General features: G+C 36.3%; 1 protein-coding gene across 1 annotated transcript in view; it reads left to right on the forward strand.

The window, feature by feature from the left end:
• The first annotated feature begins 2,038 nt into the window (after positions 1-2,038).
• Positions 2,039-19,917, forward strand: part of LOC135471980 (SH2 domain-containing protein 4B-like) — a 31,215-nt gene continuing 13,336 nt past the window's right edge. The window contains exons 1-3 of the mRNA XM_064751451.1: positions 2,039-2,174; positions 12,998-13,105; positions 15,613-15,700. Of these exons, the coding sequence (XP_064607521.1) occupies positions 13,007-13,105; positions 15,613-15,700 (187 nt within the window). The 5' untranslated portion in view covers positions 2,039-2,174; positions 12,998-13,006. The remainder of the gene's footprint in view (positions 2,175-12,997; positions 13,106-15,612; positions 15,701-19,917) is intronic.

Here is a 19,917-nt window from a genome sequence, read left to right on the forward strand (position 1 = left end):
TGTCACAATATGCATACTATTTTTATGTTTAACATGATGTTCGCTCGTGTAGGCCAATATTATTTCTGTGGCCATGGCTCCGCCATCCGTATTTGTCTTGTTATACGTGGGTTGATACCAATAATGGCGTGTTTTATTATATAAACCGTGACAGTTTATTAGACGTTTATAGACCTGATGCAACATCATGTAAACATAATGTAGACACGCAACACAGACACATCTCTTATAACTGATCTGTTTTCCCGGGTATTGTCATACTGACCTTTTCAAGATAGGGTGCTACTATGGATTATAGAAACCTGTGTCTCTTCTAATTGTTTATACACACGTATATACACACTGTATGGTTTCCAACCTAGTTTAACAGAGTTGCTCATTGAAATATTACATAATACAGCCATAGCGCTCTTTTTTTTTCCTTTGAAATTCAATATACTCATAAGTTGTCTGATATGTCTCGCTAAATGTCCTAATTATAAATGATTGGGACATCAGTTTACCATATTTTTCTGGCATCAAATACACAATATATAGGCCTTTTTCGGCAACATGTATACAGGAAAAGTGAGTGGGTTGTCTTACCGAACACTGTCACTTAAGTATGTCTCAAGATTCGAATTTGTAATCATGCATAAGTTCACTGACGCCAAGGCTGTGGTAAAAAAGCTACGCCTGTGGATAGCTTCGCTCAATGCGTCATCCATGGAAGACATCGGATCCAATACATGGACAGGGTACAAATCCCCTAACCGAGGTTAAGGACATCCTGGCCACTGGTTTGTGGATCGGCTTTCTGAAATATCGCCTCAGATCTAGTGCATGTATTAAGCTGTACATGATTTTCCCCTATAGCCACATACAGCCTTTGATCCGGCATTCGTGACATGCCGTCATCGAATTAAAAAAAAAACGAATACATGAATCGATTCCCTTGAACATTTGCCATTTCACTTCAGACAACCAGCTATAGGCTCCTTCTTCATACCATCGGGAACCAAGGGGTATGCCAGGAGGGCACGGGAACATCAGCGGGTTATACCGCGGTAGAGCGTCATGAAAAACCACAATATAGAGAGAAAACTAAGTGACAAACTCTTTTTGTAGGCGATTGATTTATGCATTCTATGGATACGAGCACATCTCTGTATTAGATTCTGAGGCAGGGCAGCCGGTTTCATAAAGCATACTTAGTGATAAGTAGCCCTTAGCTAAGTGCATTTTATATCTCTACAACATACTTCGTCATGGTATTACAGGCCAAACTTAGCTAAGCTTCATGAAACCCGTCCCTGTTCGGAACGAAGAAGATGGTGGGAAGGCGGTGGGTGTTCTTTGGTGTCTTAGACGGGCCTTGAATTTATACTGTATGTATAGCAAGTAATAACTAACAATACCATAGCTGAAAATTGTGATGAGAGTGATGTCCCCTTGCTGTGAACGTGTAGCACTATAGTTGATAATCAGAAACTAAACCTTCTGTAGTTGGACTGTTACTAAATGTATACATGGAATTGTAGTACGGAGCTCCTGAGCTACATAGCCTCTATAAGTGGAAATTTTCGTGTTGTTTAAAATATCTATGTCAAAGAAAAATATAGGCCTAGTTTGTTTATAAAGTAATATACTGACCAACTGTTTTTCCTTTAACCATTTTTAGTAACGTCATAACAAAAAATAAGTTAAGGGTACTGACTAACTTGCCCAAGTATATAGGCTATATAATTTATATATTATACATATAGGCTACATGCATGCCATATATATTAGCGCCCAATGGTCCGTTCTATGGGGGATATGGCATTATCTTGCTTACTCAAAACTCGCTTCATAAATTAAATTTTAAACTGCCCAAACGGGTATCTTTGATATTCCGTGGCCATAAAATGAAGTGTGTATAAAATTCCATCAGAAGATCTACAACATATTGGTCAATACATGGGAGTGACTAATGACATTTTGTACAGAGCGTGATTACTTGTCTCACCAGGGGGTAGGGGTGCAAGGTCATCCTACATACAAAGTAGTCTCCCTTAGGTGTACATCGGACGCGTCAAGCGGTAAACAACATGGTGGACTGCACCGATCAGTGCGAACATATCACACCGTTCCTGTGATAAAAAAAACATCATTTCTCTTCATAACTTTGCCCACCTGTTACGACGAAGAAAAGGGTAAGGTAAAAATTATCCGTTTGTAGAAGTAGTAGGAGATGTCAACAACTTAATGGAGAAATGAACATAAATGTTTTCGCCTTGTATCTATGACTCTATTGCCCGTCACTGACAGCGTCAGACGTCACGGCACGTCCTACATCAAATGAGTCAAACTTTAAACTAGCCCAAAGTAACGTTTCGCAATATTTGATCAAAGTATGGGCTTTTCCTTTTCAGTTGAATCATTTACCTGTTTCTTTTTATGCAAACTAGGTAGGTTTTCGCTTACTGCGTTTAACATCTGATACAAATGTAAGCCAACGTACCAGCACTGTAGGCCTACAGGCAATATTTATAACTTAGCGGTACTGCAAATAGGTCTACACTGATTTTATATTCTTTATATATATATTTCATATTTTAACATGTTTTACCTCGAAGTCCAAACTTGTGGCACATAAATTTTCTTTTTTTTCTCCCACTTTTGGAGTATCAGCTATCACATCTATGTCTGGTAGAGAAATTAAAAAACCGGAATGTAATATTTTAGGCAATAGTAATTGAAGACAATGATTGCATGGCCTTGTGGGAATTGACAGTGTCATATGATATGATAACTTCCTTGTGTTTGATCTTGTTTATAGGCCTACAGTGCGTATGCAAAGTATATATGTATGTATATAAGATTTATATGATGTACTTGTATATGTTAAATTTTCATTATTTGTATATCTAAACCATAGACTTAGTGTTAAAAATTCTAAAATTGGAAAATTTACTCATACATGAAATTGCAAAAGTATTAATAAAGTTACATACCAGAATATGTTTATTCCGTAAAATACAGTAAATTTTCTCTTTTTTTAACTGTGACCATGCAGATAAAATCTAAATTATGTGAATTATGTGATATTACTAATCAGTTCTCTTCAGTCAGAATATCTGTAATTTTTTAACGTTTAAAGTTGATCATTTACCTTAACTGGTGTAAGGAATATGTAGGTCTGCATTTGGCAGGGATGAAACCAACAAGACTAAATTGCTCTATCAAATATATTATGTGCATGTAGTATTTGGAAAACACACTATGCATTTTCAGTAAATTTATCTTGTTAGCAAACAGATCAGTTTAAGCTGACTTGGATAATACATATAACCATTAATTCATGTTCATCTGTGTACATGTATGAGAAGTTACCTCTTAATATACCTGGGCCCAGAATCCCCAAAACGATCTTAGACTGAAATCAAAACTTCAAATCACTTCAAAATTGTCATTTCTGAAGTAACACAGTCGAAATATTGCGTGACAGTGTAAATTCTGGGTAAGCTATTGTAGAAGAAATTTTAGGTGAAATAAAGGAAAGGAATATGCCGAATTTAATGATTCAAATTTTTACTAAAGTCTTAGATCGTATCATGATCTCGGGCCAGGTAATGTATTGCAAGGAATCTGAGTGTTTTGATTTCAGATGTATAAATGGATGTCTTTTCATAGGATTGGCAAGAATGTGTATAGAATTTACTGTGGTTGGCAAACAAATTCATTTATATCATACCTAAAGTCTCAAGACAAGGGTTGTTTCCCATGGTATTGAGTTGATATTCCTTTCACCTGAAATGGTAATATTTATAGTGTCCCCATTATCATGTACATGAAGTGTTACCTGGGACTAATTAGTTCCAGGCATTACACAGTATTACATTTTTCATCAGGTTTAAAATTGGAATAAACTGGGGTGTAAGACATAACAATTAAAAGTATGACATGTGTGAGTGGAAACAACAACTCTTGAGGTATACCACATTACTACTGTATGATCAGTAGAAAACAAAACTAAGCAAGCACATTCTTTGAAATCATTACTTTTACAAACCAGATACCAGAGAGAAGTCTGGAAAGCTGATTTTCTTATATTTTTGATATGATTTTTCTTATACCTTGATTTTCACCCCTTCAGATTCTCCAGTGGGAGGATAACAGAACAGCTCCCTATAGTCCCTGTCTCTATGTCTGCGACAAGGTTTAACTTGACACTATATCACTATGTATAGACCACCCCTGGATAATAAATATTTGTACATATACAAGTACTTATGGTTCTTTTATCATGTTTTTGACTGTTACTATTGCATGTGATCTGAAGTATCATATCTGCAGCATATGAGAATTTAGGCAGTATCATAAAGACCATGATCATCTGAAGCAAAGTATATAATTATGAGGTTTAAAGGCTAGATACAGGAAGTCCTTCAGTTGTATCCGAGACAGTTTTACTTGATAAAACAAACTTAACTTATTCCTTACTTATGTCTCTGCATTAATCAAATATTATAATCTTGACACGGAAACAGGTCTTACAAGGCAATGGAATTTGAACAGGATTTGCGGATCAGATAACAACTAAGACAGTATCATTCTTAGAGCAGTGATGATGTTAGTTTGTCCAGTTATCAGGTGTGGTGTTTTTTTTGTCAAATTATCAGGTGTGATGTTTTTTTGTTAAGTTAGCAGGTGTGATTTTTTTTTTGTCAAGTTATCATTTGTGATTTTTTTTTTGGCCAAGTTATCAGGTGTAATATTTTTTGACAAGTTAAGATAACTGATAATTAATTTTGAGATTTTGGACAAATTTTAGACCTGTAGAAAGGTATTAAAATGTAAGACTCTATTGGAAAATGGTCAAAATAATCGTCACTGTTGAAAAATTTGGTTTACATCTAACACACCAGCCTTAAGTCGTCAGGCCTGAGATATCAACATACATACAGATACTGTAATTCTTCAACATTTCCATGTGCTTGCAGATATTAAAGTTGTTTATTCAAGCATATTCTGAAGGGAGTATTTTGTATACACTGGTGAAATTATACTGTTTTTGAAGCCTTAAAATTGGCCAATCTGACCAGCGTAGTTTTGGCCCCAAAATCAAATTAAAAATGTGCAAAAATTGCTATGAAAGTTGTTCTTGTGCATGCAAACAGTTGAGGAATTAAAGGAACTTCTGCACATGCATACTGATGATATCACACTTAGGTTGTGATTTTTCAAAATATAGGAAAAACTGAAAGACCTACATGGTATAGATGAATAAAAATACAGGATGTTAACAAATTATTAAAATAAGATCACCTGCATTACATACTGTGTGCATCTAAACAAGTACAGAAAACAAAAACACATTTAATATATAAATTATTCAAGGTATTGATATCACCTAGAATATGTTACGTGATGAATCAATAGGTAAATAACCTAAAATTTTGTCTCCCAAAAATTTCTTTTTCAGAGGTAAGCAAATGAGAGGAAATACTGCTTTAAGTGTTGAAACATCTTTCCTGTAGGATATTATCCTACCTTCTAAACAAACTTCAAAACACTTTTTAATGATCAATAGAACAGTCAGAATGAGGCAAAATATGCATTTTAGTCTTGGGTTGAATTTTAGGTTGTAAGATAATGTTCTCACCTGTATGCTGGTGACCTGGAATATAGAGGTTGATCAGTAATGATTGTAAACATGCACATCTTGGATGGTTGATCAGTGATGATCATTTTAGGCACCAGGTATTGCAGTATAGATGGTAAAGATGCTGAAACACTGAATACACCTGTATTATTTGTTGGAAGTACGGAGGTTTACTTGTGAAGCTCACATGTTAGTGAGGATATTCAGACTAATCATTTTGATACATGTATGTCCACATGTCAACCCCCCTCCTCCCATAAAGCAAACATGTGTAAAAGCTATTTCTGTCTCTTAGATCATTTTAATTTGAAGCTAGAGGCAGTAATGGGTCATTACCTTTGTGGACAGATTTGCCTTTTGTCTTTAAGGCTGATTACTTTCAGCCCAGCCCTTTCCTAGAGCCCTAACTGCTTCAGGTCTTGTGTCTACTTCACCTTGTCTTTGTCTGGCTCACTCAGCTGTAACAACAGTTATCAACCCTGGGTTATAATTAATAATGCCAGTTAAATTTTGAGGCACCTAGGGGAAAGTTTTATTTTGACATATTTTGACACTGGGCGTTCTGGTTTGCTATTCTGCTGTGGCCCTGGTTAAAGACGTGATGTGTCAGGTGAAGGTAGAGGTAGAACATGGTGTACTTGTAATTCAGGGTTGAATTTTTAACCATCAAGTATCTACACACTTGTAAGGATTGTACTGGATTTTCTTGGATCAGGATAATTTTTGGGCAGTTACCACTTTTTAAAGTGACAAAAACATAAAACTTCATAATGGCTTATTTCTATGAAGACTGTCTGTACATGGTAAGTTTTGCTCATTGTCGGCCTACTGAAGGCTATAGGAAAATAGGTTATTTCATTAAAACCCTCGTCATCACCCAGATATTTTAGTTTCTATTGTACAAAACATGTAATCACTAATTATTTTTATTTCATACTGTACATGTAAGTATCTGAATAATGTGAAATACACATGTAATTTATGCTCTTATGATATTTCTAGTCCTGATCTTTGTCATAACTTAATAACATTAATTATAGTTCCAAAAAAACCTTTAGAATGCTTAGAACAATTAGTTAACTGTAATAATTATGCATTTTAATTTAAAGTATCCTTGACCTTTAGTGCAAAACTATGCACTGTGTAGCAGTGCCAGAGATATGGGAGAACAATATAAACTGGTGGTTGGGACATTTGTCGTGACAGAGTTATAGGTTGTTTTGGGGTTGTTACTTTTTTGTGTGTGAATGTATTCAAGTTGTGTATGCATGTATTTAAGTTCACCTTTTGAACTAGATGATGTTTTATGTTGTTTTATATATATTGATATATTTTTTGATAGGACTCTGAAGTACATGTTTCCGATATATTGTTTTGTCTGTGAAGGCCTTGGTGAAGAACAGTTTCTTTGTAAATTGACTGAGCTACCTTTGATAAATAAAGATATTATTATTATTTTTTTATTCTTCATACATGTTATGTGTCAGTGTGAAATAAAAAAAGTAAACATTACTGACAATTTCACAATTTTACCCTTTGGAAAAGACATTTGAATGATGGCCATACATGCCTTTATGGCCATCAGTTATTTACACTATCAATATTGAACTTCAGTATAAGTATGTTTCATTTTTTTTTCCATAAGTCTTCCATGTACATTTACCGTATATAGATGTATTTGAATATTCATGAAAGGTACCTATACCTACAACAGTAATACAAGTGTAATTTGTAGGCCGCCTATGGTAGAAACGTAGGCATACGCAGTTGTCAGCAGAGCTAGAAACATCGTATCTGCATATAGAACCTGTTCAGTGGTGGAAAATCAGCTGGGCGTTTCATTCCCATTGTTTACTAATTAAAGATCTGAAATTGCATGCATGTAGATCTGTTGTCAGAAGCTACTTAGAATGTCATGATATCTGGTTTCACAAATGACAGCCTCAGTTAATCTCTGTATAAGTTGCCATTTTTCACTACCACTGCAGTGCACTGGGTGCATGGTTACCAACTAGATAGTAACTTCATGTAGGCCTACATGTATACTGTGTAAGTCCTGGTAGTTTGTGTACATCAGCAGGAAATAACAAATTAAAGTGTTCCTTCTGTAAAGATTCATTTGAACATGAACATTACATCTGCTGAAGCAAACTTATGAAGTGCCTTTGTTGTCCAAAATGATGGACATATGTACATGTAGGTAATGGTTTACTTCCATCTTTTAAATGAATTTGCTGCCTCATTGTGTTCATATGTTTATAAAAGGACATGAAAATGAATGCATACATGGACTGGCTGTACATACAAGTATTGTGAGTGCCAACCATTATACCCATAGGGCATAGGTTCATAACCAACTGATATTGTAATCACCATTGTTATCTGGAATGTTAATCAGCCCTAGAGATCCAATATCACACACAAATGGCCTGGGGCAGTATGTAAATAAGAAGTTTAGACTTTACTACCTCAGCCTGGCAGAACGCAGATGTCACAAGAAACTTTCGTACCTGCTTTAACTATACTTGATCTATCATTTACATGCAGTAATGTTATATACAATGTTTTATTTCCCGACAATCTAGTGAGGTAGTGCTATGCACTGTTGAATGGCTTAATTCATGGTACATACACAGGCAGTGCTGTGCAGTTCACATTGGCAGAGGTTAAGTGTGATGAACTATTCATAGTGCATGGAGAGGTAGTGCTATGCACTGTTTAATGACTTATTCATGGTACATATACAGGCAGTGCTGTGCAGTTCACATTGGCATAGGTTAAGTGTGATGAACTATTCATAGTGCATGGAGAGGTAGTGCTATGCACTGTTTAATGACTTATTCATGGTACATATACAGGCAGTGCTGTGCAGTTCACATTGGCAGAGGTTAAGTGTGATGAACTGTTCATAGTGCATGGAGAGGTAGTGCTATGCACTGTTTAATGACTTATTCATGGTACATATACAGGCAGTGCTGTGCAGTTCACATTGGCAGAGGTTAAGTGTGATGTACTGTTCATAGTGCATGGAGAGGTAGTGCTATGCACTGTTTAATGATTTATTCATGGTACATATACAGGCAGTGCTGTGCAGTTCACATTGGCAGAGGTTAAGTGTTATGTGCTATTCATAGTGCATGGAGAGGTAGTGCCATGCATCATTTGTATGTGTGTCACGTACAGTTAGAGCTATAAGGTATGCACAATTCATGGTGCATTTAAAGGGTGCACAGCTCTAGTACTTCAATACAGTGGCTGTGAGCTTAAGTTATGCTGGCTTCCTATCTGGTTGTATGTTGAAAGGTCTTCCAGCAACCTGCAGATGGTCATAGGCTTCTCGTTAGCTCTTCTTGGTGTCCTTGCATTGTAATGATGGCTGTATGTGTCATATAGGCCCTTAGTATGCTTGAGTATGGCGTAAAACGCCAAGCAGATAAATGAACAAATAAGTCAAGCATGCATTTAGTGCATTTGGCGCTATACACCATTCATAGTAGATTCATGCAGAAGGGGTGCTATATACCAATCATAATGCAGGCAGAGGTAGTTCGACAAAAAATATGCATATTGCCAGTAGAAGGAGCACTGTATACACCTTATATAGTGCATGTATAGGAGAGCTGTGCATTATTAATTATACAGTGGAGTTATCGGTAGAGCTGTATGCATCATTCATAGTATATGTAGGGATAGTGGTACACATCATCCATAATGCAAGTAGTGATAGTGGTACACATCATCCATAGTGGATGTAGTGATGGTGGTACACATCGTCCTTACAGTCTGTAGAACAACAGTACACATCATCCATAGTGCACTTAGTGATGGTAGTACACATCATCCTTACAGCCTGTAGAACAATGGTACACATCATGCATAATGCAAGAAGTGATAGTGGTACACATCATCCATAATGCAAGCAGTGATAGTGGTACACATCATCCATAATGCAAGCATTGGTAGTGGTACACATCATCCATAATGCAAGTAGTGATAGTGGTACACATCATCCATAGTGCACGTAGTAATGGTGGTACACATCGTCCTTACAGCCTGTAGAACAATGGTACACATCATCCATAATGCAAGCAGTGATAGTGGTACACATCATCCATAGTGCAAGCAGTGAAGTGGTATACATATCCATAGAGCACATAGTGATGGTGGTACACATCATCCTTACACCTTGCATGACAATGGTACACATCGTCCATAGTGAACGTAAGGACAGTGGTACACATCATGCATAGAGGATGTAGAGATAGTGGTACACATCATCCTTAAAGTGCATGTAGTGATAGTGATACACATCTTGCTTATAGTGCATGTAGTGATGGTGGTACACATCTTCAGTAGTGCATGAAGGGTCAGTAGTACACATCATGCATAGAGCATGTGGTGATAGTGGTACACCTCATCCTTATAGTGCATGTAGTGATAGTGATACACATCTTGCTTATAGTGCATGTAGTGATGGTTGTACACATATTCCATAGTGCATGTAGGGATACGCATAATGCATAGAGCACGTAAAGATAGTGGTACACATCATCTTTAGTGCATGTAGACCTACATGTAGTGGTAGACCTACTCATACATAGTGCAAGTCAGAGTAGTGCTGCATGTACGTTCATTGTATGTGTAAAGTTAGTGATATGAACAGTTAATTATCCATGTAGAAGCAGTGCTATTCACCATTCATAGTGGATGTGGAAGAAGCTATATGCGCCATCATCAGTAATGTTATATGTACAGCAAAAGTAACATGTGCTAGACTTGCTAAGTGTAGATATGTACATGTAGATCACAGGTAATGTTTTTGTTTGGAGTTAATAGCCTGTTGAGAATTCCATGTAGCACTGGTATGGTGCATTAATGTCATGTGACATTGAGAACATTATCTCTTGTTCAAATTGCTGATAGTGTTATAATATGGATAATGCAGAGATTACCTCACAAACATGCCCATTTTAAAGCGACATTCAGTATAAGAAAAGCAAGTGTGTCTAGCAAGCTTAAATAGCCTGCGAGCAAATTGAAAGATGTTAACTGATATGTTGTTATATGACAGAATGTGCAAATACCCTTCATATAGGGCTTCCTAGCTATGACCCAAAAAGTTGTTTCATCTCTATCTTTCATCCTTAATTAATAATTAGTTACTGTGAGTTGGCTTCTTTAAATTATGCTCACCTTGTAAGTTCAAGTCCAGCTCATGCTGACTTGCTGTAATGTCTTACGTGGGTAGGTCTGCAGAAACCTGCAGATGGTTGAGGGTTTCCTGTGGGCTTTTCCTGGTTTCCTCCCGCCATATAATGCTGGCCGCAATAGGGCAATATTCTTGAGTATTGCGTAAAACACCAAATTGCATAAAACGCCATCATATTGCGTAAAACACCAATCAAATAAATAAGTAATTCAATGAAAAGATTTTTTTTTTCTCAATCCGTATCAGGTAATGGCCTCTTAGTTCTGTCTACATGTATCTAAGTCCAAGTCAGCTTTGAATTCCAAGCATACTTCTTTCATAGATAGTAAATCACTCGCACCTTTATCATCACGGTTTTGTATACACATGCACATGTTTTTACATGTATCTGGGTTTGAACTAGATTCTTGGATCATTTTCAAGATGTTAATGTACTGACTTTCTAATAACCAGCCAATCAAATAACAGAAGACAGATCAACTTTCCACTCCAGTTACCTCTGCTGACCGCTTTTTGTCAACCCTTTCTTAAGTTGTCAAGCGGGGTAATTTTTTGTACATGTATATCCCCCCTAAAAATTAATGCTACGTACAAATGTATATAAATGTTGTACATGCACATGATGAATTCTTATGTTCAGAATATGATTATTCAGTTGCATAATTTTCAGCAAAAGCTGCAATTTTATATGTAAAAAAGGTGAGAAAATAAATTATTTTAAATGTCAGTAGAAATACCTGACCTATTTACATGTTGATAAAGGCTGTGTTGATGTAAAACGACCTAAACTTCTGTTTGTGACTAAGCCGCACATTTGTCCTCATTCCTGTTGATATTAGATACAACTAGGTGCTTTGCAGTTTGCCGGAAACATGAGATCATAATACAAATTAATACACCAAAAGAAATATTTTATGACATTTATTTGCTTCAGAAAATTCACAAAATTTTTATGGTTGATTTTTTAGATGATTTACTGTAGTTTGAATGACTTCTGGATGTGAGGATATCTAATGGTTGTATGGGGATGGTTAATACACTTTAACACACACAGGCTGTGGTACTGGTACTCCACTAGGCACGTATATACCACAATAACAAGTAATCAGGAGGTTATAATAAGTTTCCAACCCTTTCATTGACATGTTTTTTTTATTCATTTTTATGTCTGCCGTGAGGTATATTTTTACAAGCTCTGTAAATATGTAACCATCACCCTCATTTTTAAGATGTGTAATTGAAACTATTTTTGGTACTATTACCTTGTTGTTCTGTTGTCGCCATATTACAGTGAATTACCTGTGGGAGTCAAAAGTGGTCAGTTGAGTATATGAAGGTCCCAACTGTAATCAACACATCAGCATAGTCAGTGGGGGGTCCAATAATGGCAGGTGTAAATAGGATTATCATTTAGTTTGTGGTTAAGACCAGAATAAATATATAAGGTGAACTTGCCTGTAATTTACTTGGTGCAAAACACTGAAGGTTAATATTCCCAATCCATGTCTTTGTCAGTCTAATTAATATCACCATGGACTATGAACACTGTACTTTCATGCCTGACTGATAAAATCATGATCAGGGTATAAATACCTGTACAGGAGGTTATTTGCAGTCGTGTATGTGTTGCTTCTGAACTATAGCTGTGCAGCATCATTATGTACAAAATAAACAGTTTTACGTGTACGTGTTTACCACATAGATGTATGTAGCAGAAAGAGCCCCTGGAGTCACTGCCTGTGTGGTGGGATTGTTCATATCGACTTCACTTCCTACTTGACATGCCTGCAGTGTGCATGGGGCTGCTTGTGTACATGTCAAGGTGTGTGTTTACCTGTCATTGTGAAATGTGAAGATTCCCTCTGTATACCTGTAGGATGTCTGTAGACTAACGTGGCACACAACACCTGTCTGTATACAGCAGCTTGTGGCTGTGTTTTATGTTTGCACACCTGTATCTGTGTTCAATCCTTGACAGGTGTCAATACAGGTAATGTTGATCAGTGTCATCACATGTAGATTCACTACTTGTAAGAGTTTTTTTTATTTTATACATTTAAATCAGATGAGTATTATTCAATTATAATCATTATTCCTGAATTTCCGGTGCCCTTGTTACCTCACCTGTCAGACTGTAAATCTGTCATGTTCTTCTTCCCCAGACTCCCACCATGTTACAACAGATTCTACGAGAAATGTACATTGAGCCAGACTTACTGGATGAGCTCTCAGAAGACCAGAAGCAGATCTTATTCTGTAAGATGAGAGAGGTAAGCTACCTTTGTAGGCTATCATGGCCTGCAGGATGCACATATGTACAATATCTTTTATTGCAAAAAAACAGAAACTAAAAGAAAATAAAAGAAAATGTTTTTTTTATAAACATAAAAACTGAAATTTGTTGATGGCCATATAAGCTGTATATAGTACCATACATGTATTCAGCTATGCATTTGTCTTAATTTTGATTTTGGAGATGAAATAAAATACATTAGAGTATAGACCTCAGGGCTTACAAGTACTGTATATGTTTAGCAATGGTTGTGAAATTCCATACGTGCCATATTTAAGAGGTGGACATGTTAATAAGGAATTAATAATATTTCATCAGGCATACTCTGTTCTAGTTGTTTCAGCCCTAAGGAGATTTACACCGGAGTGGTGATCATGAATATTAAATATTATTAATACCTGTTAAACCATGCAGACAATTGATCTCTAGTGTCAGTAATTTATTCAAGATTTATTCAGTTGCATCAGTATTGTTTTATCACATTATCTCTTAATAACCATATAAGTACGTGTAATGATCAGTTTGTTTTGTTTACACTAGTGTAATAAGAGCAGGACATAGAGAGAGCATCTTAAGCAGATGTCATGTACACATCAGGAGCAGCATAACATTATAAAATTTGGGGTGGGGGAGGGGGGTTTTGTTGCTGAGGCAGCAAGAGTAGTGTCCCAGCCCATTACGTGAAGGGTCCAGGGGCCATCTAGAACCCGGAAGTTCTTGCCAGTTATATTGCTGGAGCCGCAATTTAGGCCATTTCTGCTGAAAAAAATTGTGATAAATTCGGGATAAAATGCACGTTGTCCTGTATTTATTTTTATTCAAACCGCTCAGCCGATGTCATTTGGTCTATAGACAAAAAGCATCGTTTTAGGGAGGCTTAGCTCCCCCACAAGTTGGAGTCTTCATCACACTACTGCCGGAAGGTACACAAATATCCTGTTCATTCACAGCACACCTTTCCCTCATTACAATGCTGTTGTTGAGGGACAAACCTGCCTACTGCATTTCAGTAGTATGTGTTATATTAATTTTTTAACCACTATAGCTGACTGCCTGACATATAGGCCTCTAACATCCTAGAAATGAACATAGTGATGCTGTATGTTAATTGTAATAATAATCAGACCTCAGGAGTCTAAATGACTCCAGTTGCATTTTGTGCAATGTTTTACAGGCAAGTCTGCACTAAAAAAAATTGTCCACCATATTACCATTTGCTATGTTGAGAGATGTATTGTAGTGGAGTACAAACAATTTGTATCATTTTGTCCCTGGAGACTTGATAACACTGTACACATGCACACTGTATTCAAGGCTGAAAACAGTAATTATGCAATACATTTTATTTTGCATCCATTGAAGATCTTGTGGATTTTCTTTTACACATGAAACTGCACTAAAAGCTTTTTTTCATCACAGCTCATCAAAATAAACGATTATTTTATAAATGTCAGTTTAGAGAATTCTGTTTGAAATGTGTCACTGGTCACAACTGTCCGTCCAACAACAGCGCAAAGATTCTCAAAATGCAATGTTCGCTGGTGGATCGCACATGTGAACAGTATTATAGATTGAAAGCGAATTATAGTTATTTATTTAATTATAAGCGAACATAGTCTAGTAAACTAAATTTCATCTTCTTTTCTATCAATAATATAATATAATGATAATATTATTTATAATATATTATAAAGTATTTGTAATTTCCAACAACCTTTACTGCAGGTCTGAAGTTACATGGTGGGTAGGTCGCATAATTAAAACACATTACTGTGTCTCAATAATCTTAAGTATGGCATAAAACACCAAATAGGTAAATAAATAAATCAAGGTTTACTTAACATCTCCCTTTATGTAGACAACAAGAGAAGGTAACCCAGTCCAAAAAGTCAGTCCTCTAAATATTGCGACAAAAAAACCAAAGACGGTGGCACAGTGGTTTTCATTAAAAGTCATACCACTACGTTAAAAAAAAATAAATAAAAACAGGGACTTGTGGGAGTTGATGGTAGAACAGAAACCCCGGATCAAACTGAACACTTAATTGTTCAGTAAAGCCAGATACATGTCAGTAGATGTGGAAGTCTATGTAGATGATATTGTCCATGTATATGTAAATCGCCTACAATAAGAGCACATTTTTGTCGCCATTGGCAGTATGTTTCCTTGAGTAACAGTAGGTCAGATGTTATGTAAACTGACCACATTACATTGCATTGCTTAGGATCTACAAGTGACTCCATGTGTGAACTTTTAATGAAGTGAGCGAAAGAGTTTTGCAGATAGAGCATTACGAATCAAATATGAGCCCAAACCCAAGAAAGTTGGTGAAAGGATTTTGGCATATGCATGAAATTGATTGAATTTGGTCATTAAAGCAGTTTTTGACATATAGCAGTAATATATGACCAGAAGATAATATAGACAGGATGAATGCATTAATCTCCATGATAATTCATTTTGAGGATTATTTTGTGTTTTCAGGAACAGGTACGGCGCTGGAAAGTTAGAGAAGAGGAAGAAGAGAACAAGCCACCTGAAAAAACAAAGAAATCTTTCAAACATGGAAAAGGTGTGTAGGATGATAATTAGAAGTTATATTGTTGCAGATTTGGTAGTATGTATCTATAATTACCACAAACTACAGCTTTGTTTGCGCATGTGCATGCATCGTACCCTCATGCCTAATCTTAATGCTCATTCTCAGAGTTGTTAAACCTACAGCTGTGGTTTAGGCTTTTTGGAAAGTAGGATAATATCCTGGTGGGAAATAGATTCAGCACAAAAAGTAATATTTTATGGTGTTCTGTAATGTTTTTATTTGTGCAAAATTTTTGTTCATTCAAATTACATGCTGTATATGTGAGTGCCATTGCAGGCCCAGATGCTCTATAAAGCACTCTCTGTGGAGACCCTGCATCAGCTCTGTGTTTGGTGAGGGGCTCTTGGGTCATAAGGCTGCCTAGTGGGCTAACCAACTGAGCCATGGAGTCCCCTGGGACAGTGTAGGATACAAAAACCCCCACATGTATAGGCCTACAGATACACTGATATAAACTAGGTCATCTTGAAAACTGAGCACCTTGATAAACATAACCCCATAGTATCAGTCCTCTGGACAGTGTGCGGAGTCATTTATAGGTACTACATGTACACATAGTCACTATGTGCACATGTAGCATGCCCTAGCCACATATAATACCTTCCTGGGTCAACATTCCTACAGTTTAGTACAAGTCCATGTAAATACAGCATATGTGACCTTTCTACAATCTCACTCCAGGTACTCAATCAGTCAACAGAAATTCATTAAACTTTTGTTTAATGTAACTACGCAAAGTATTTTTTAAAAGCTCACTGAATATAACTTAGTGAATTTGTCAAATTACCCTGAATGACAATAGATTTCATCCATGACTAACTTGCCCATTTTACCTGATTCTGAAAGCTCTTTACATTTTAGAAAGGCATTTTTAAGGTTTGATTGGAATATGGGATGATAAATAATATTTTGTGAATTTAATTGTCTCCAAAAATAGGCTTTGGTGGCAGAAAAAAATTTATCAATCAATCAATCAAAGCTTAATACTAGCACAAATTACTGAACTTGTCACCTGGTCTTATTTGTTGGCCTTACAATTGACTGTAAACCACTGATTTCATACTTATCATGACAATGTGTATACATTTTGTGTCTGTAGGAAAATATTCAAAATTACAAATTTATCCTGTAGCAAGGGTAATATTTTGTGTGTATTCTCCATTTATTTAGTATATGCATACTCTACCATGCAGGAGCACACATAAATTTCACAGTAATCTTTTTAAGATCTAAAAATAGATTTATAGCTAATTAAGGCTTCATTAACGCTCAGCAGTCATTACTACAATTAATGATCTGGACCAATGATGTAGATGGTGAATATTGTCAAAACAGGTATGAGAGGGATCATTGGAAAGAGTACTGTGTACGATTGTGCAAGCAAGCAGTTCCTAATTGCTGTCACTTCTAGAAATTCCCTAGTTCTGACAGAAAACATACCTAAACATGCAGGTATCACAATGATAGAGTTTGCGGGATTTTACACTGTGCTTGATTCAGTCCAAGAGTTTTGTCCCTTTGAGTAGGACATAATAGTATACTGTATGTACAAGTATGTGAATTCAAATGTTACTATTTTTGTATAATCATACTAAAAAGCAATTTTGCATCTGTTTTGTTCATTGACTATGCAGATTGTTCTTACTGATTTATAGGATAATTTAATAGATTTGTGTACAAACAGCTGACTGCAAATTGCAAGAAAAATCAATTAATTTCTTAACAAATTTCCCCCTATTTCTTGGAACTGAAATTATATATTATTATATTATGTAAATTAAGTCAACATAGATTAAACGCTTGCAGTTTTCTCTATTCCCGTGATGTGATATTGGTCCTCTACTAATTGTGTCAGTCTCATTAAATAAAGTATTGTTATTATGTATCCAGCCTAGGACTGGATGAAGAAGCTGTATTCCAGCCTAGGACTGGATGAAGAAGCTGTATTCCAGCCTAGGACTGGATGGAGAGGCTGTATTCTGGCCTAGGACTGGTTGGAGAGGCTGTATTCCAGCCTAGGACTGGATGGAGGGGCTGTATTTCCCCTACGGATTGTAATGATGAATACAAAGTCAACATTTTGATCCCCGCTAATTGTAGCTATGGCTGAAGAGAAGAATACTATGTATTTGGATGATGGTAACATGTTTGTCATTCCAGCCATATGTAAGTGTATATGCGAGAGGGCTGGAGACTAGGCCATCCTTCAGAAATTCTTTATTGGGTGTACCCTGACCCTGTGCGATAAAATAGGACAGCTCAGTTTGTTAATTATTTTTATTCTGGCTAATGGAACTGGTACAAATTTTTTAAAAGTAACATTTAGGGAGAGAAACTTTGTATCAAAAGATCAATTTAACCTTAGAGTAAGTATAATTTCAGAGGGTCATTTGAGTTGTGCTAAGCAAACATATTTTTATTGATTATCCTATAGAGCTGTACCCTGGATACATGGAATTACCAGCTATACCTATGAACATGTACCCTGGTAAACTCAGTGTGCCAGACTCCCACACTTTAGCGACTGCATGGAGTATTAGCACAATTGACCTGGCCTGGTCACCATAAACCATAATTAGCCAGCTGGTTCATAACCAGACTTTGCACCCATTAATCATGCATGTTATTGAGGTAAACTTTCCAAAAAATTATCAAGCAAATTGTAGTGACAACGCTCAAGGCCCATTTGTGCAATTAAACTGACCAACTTCATGCAGTCCATTTCCTATTTTAAAATTATGCGTGTTCTTTATTTTAAAAAACATGCTGATTCTGCTGAATGTAAACTGAATTTAATTTGACAGTTTTCTCTGTGTTGAGTGACAAATGTCACCTACACGGACATGGGGTATGGGACATGTGTACAAAGATTTCAGTATACAGCCATTTGTATGTGATTGCAGAGCTGTTCTCATATTCTCCATTCATATGTATTTGTGGAGTTAGAGTTCACTTTTACCACATTTGTTCTTATGGCTATACTCTGTAAGATAAGAATGTGTCATTGAAAATATCTGTTTGGGAAACTTTACAGGTGTGTATACTTTATTGTTATGTGTATTCAATTGTTTAATATGATTGCTGAGTTTTGGTGGTAACAGGCAAATCAGCATGTCTTTAACTTTTTGGTATTTTAATTCAGATTACTGAAGGGTGGATAGAGTGAATGTGATAAATGATCAAGTCGGTGTAACGTTGATCAACACCATGTAAAACTAATTTGAATTAATCAGCCATGAAATTAGCAAAGGTGGCAGGCGTTGTAGCATAAAGGTGTTGATATGTGTCTTTAAAGGAGAAGAAAACTTAAAAACATGACAATATGACAAAGAGCACATTTTTTTTTATATCTGGTGGTGCCTGTTACATAATTTGCAATTTTCCTCGCCATACACGTAAAGCCTGAAATCAGCAAAGGTGGCGTAAATCGCTGAGTCCATTGCATCCTCAATCTTTAACACCCTGTAATTTATGCTGGGGGTGTATTGTGTCTCAGCCAATGGAAGTCGCTAAAACTGCCGGCCTGTTCGTGTAAACTCGGAACGTACGTCCAACATTCCGGTTTCTCGATCGTCAAACGGAATACGAACTGTACTGTTCGCTACCTTCTGGGAAGAAGACTTCTACCAGAAATGTACAAACTGCTCTTCGGCGGTTTCCGACAGCAATTCTCCTTCTAACACAGAAGACTTCAAGACTTGTTCTTAGGCAAAATGGAGTCACCAACAACAGATTTTGGCGCTGACTTTATTTATATTTTAACAACTTCAGGCACATATTAGAATTTTTTTATGGCATGCACCTGCGAGGAAATGCATACTCTTTTCAATGGTATTTGATTGATATTTAAATTTTCTTCTCCTTTAATTCTGGTTTTATCATGCTATATCAACTGTAAAATTACAGTTCCATGTCATTCATAATGCACTAAAATATTATAAGATATACTAATCAGCTGTGCTTAATTTGTGGTGATGAACATGATCCAGAGAACTACCATGTAAGAAAGGACACGAAATGTTCACCTGTCCATCTGTCACAGACAAAGTTTGCTTTGACAGGTTAAATTCCGTAATTGCTGTCAAATTTGCAACTTAGACTAGCTGATTTCATGATTTATGTAGATTTATGTAGCCCCTTCTTGATTGATTTTGTCTTTAAAACTTGCCCAGATATCTAGTAGCTCG

The sequence above is a fragment of the Liolophura sinensis genome, chromosome 1, assembly GCF_032854445.1.
Source record: "Liolophura sinensis isolate JHLJ2023 chromosome 1, CUHK_Ljap_v2, whole genome shotgun sequence".
Taxonomy (NCBI): Eukaryota; Metazoa; Mollusca; class Polyplacophora; order Chitonida; family Chitonidae; genus Liolophura; species Liolophura sinensis.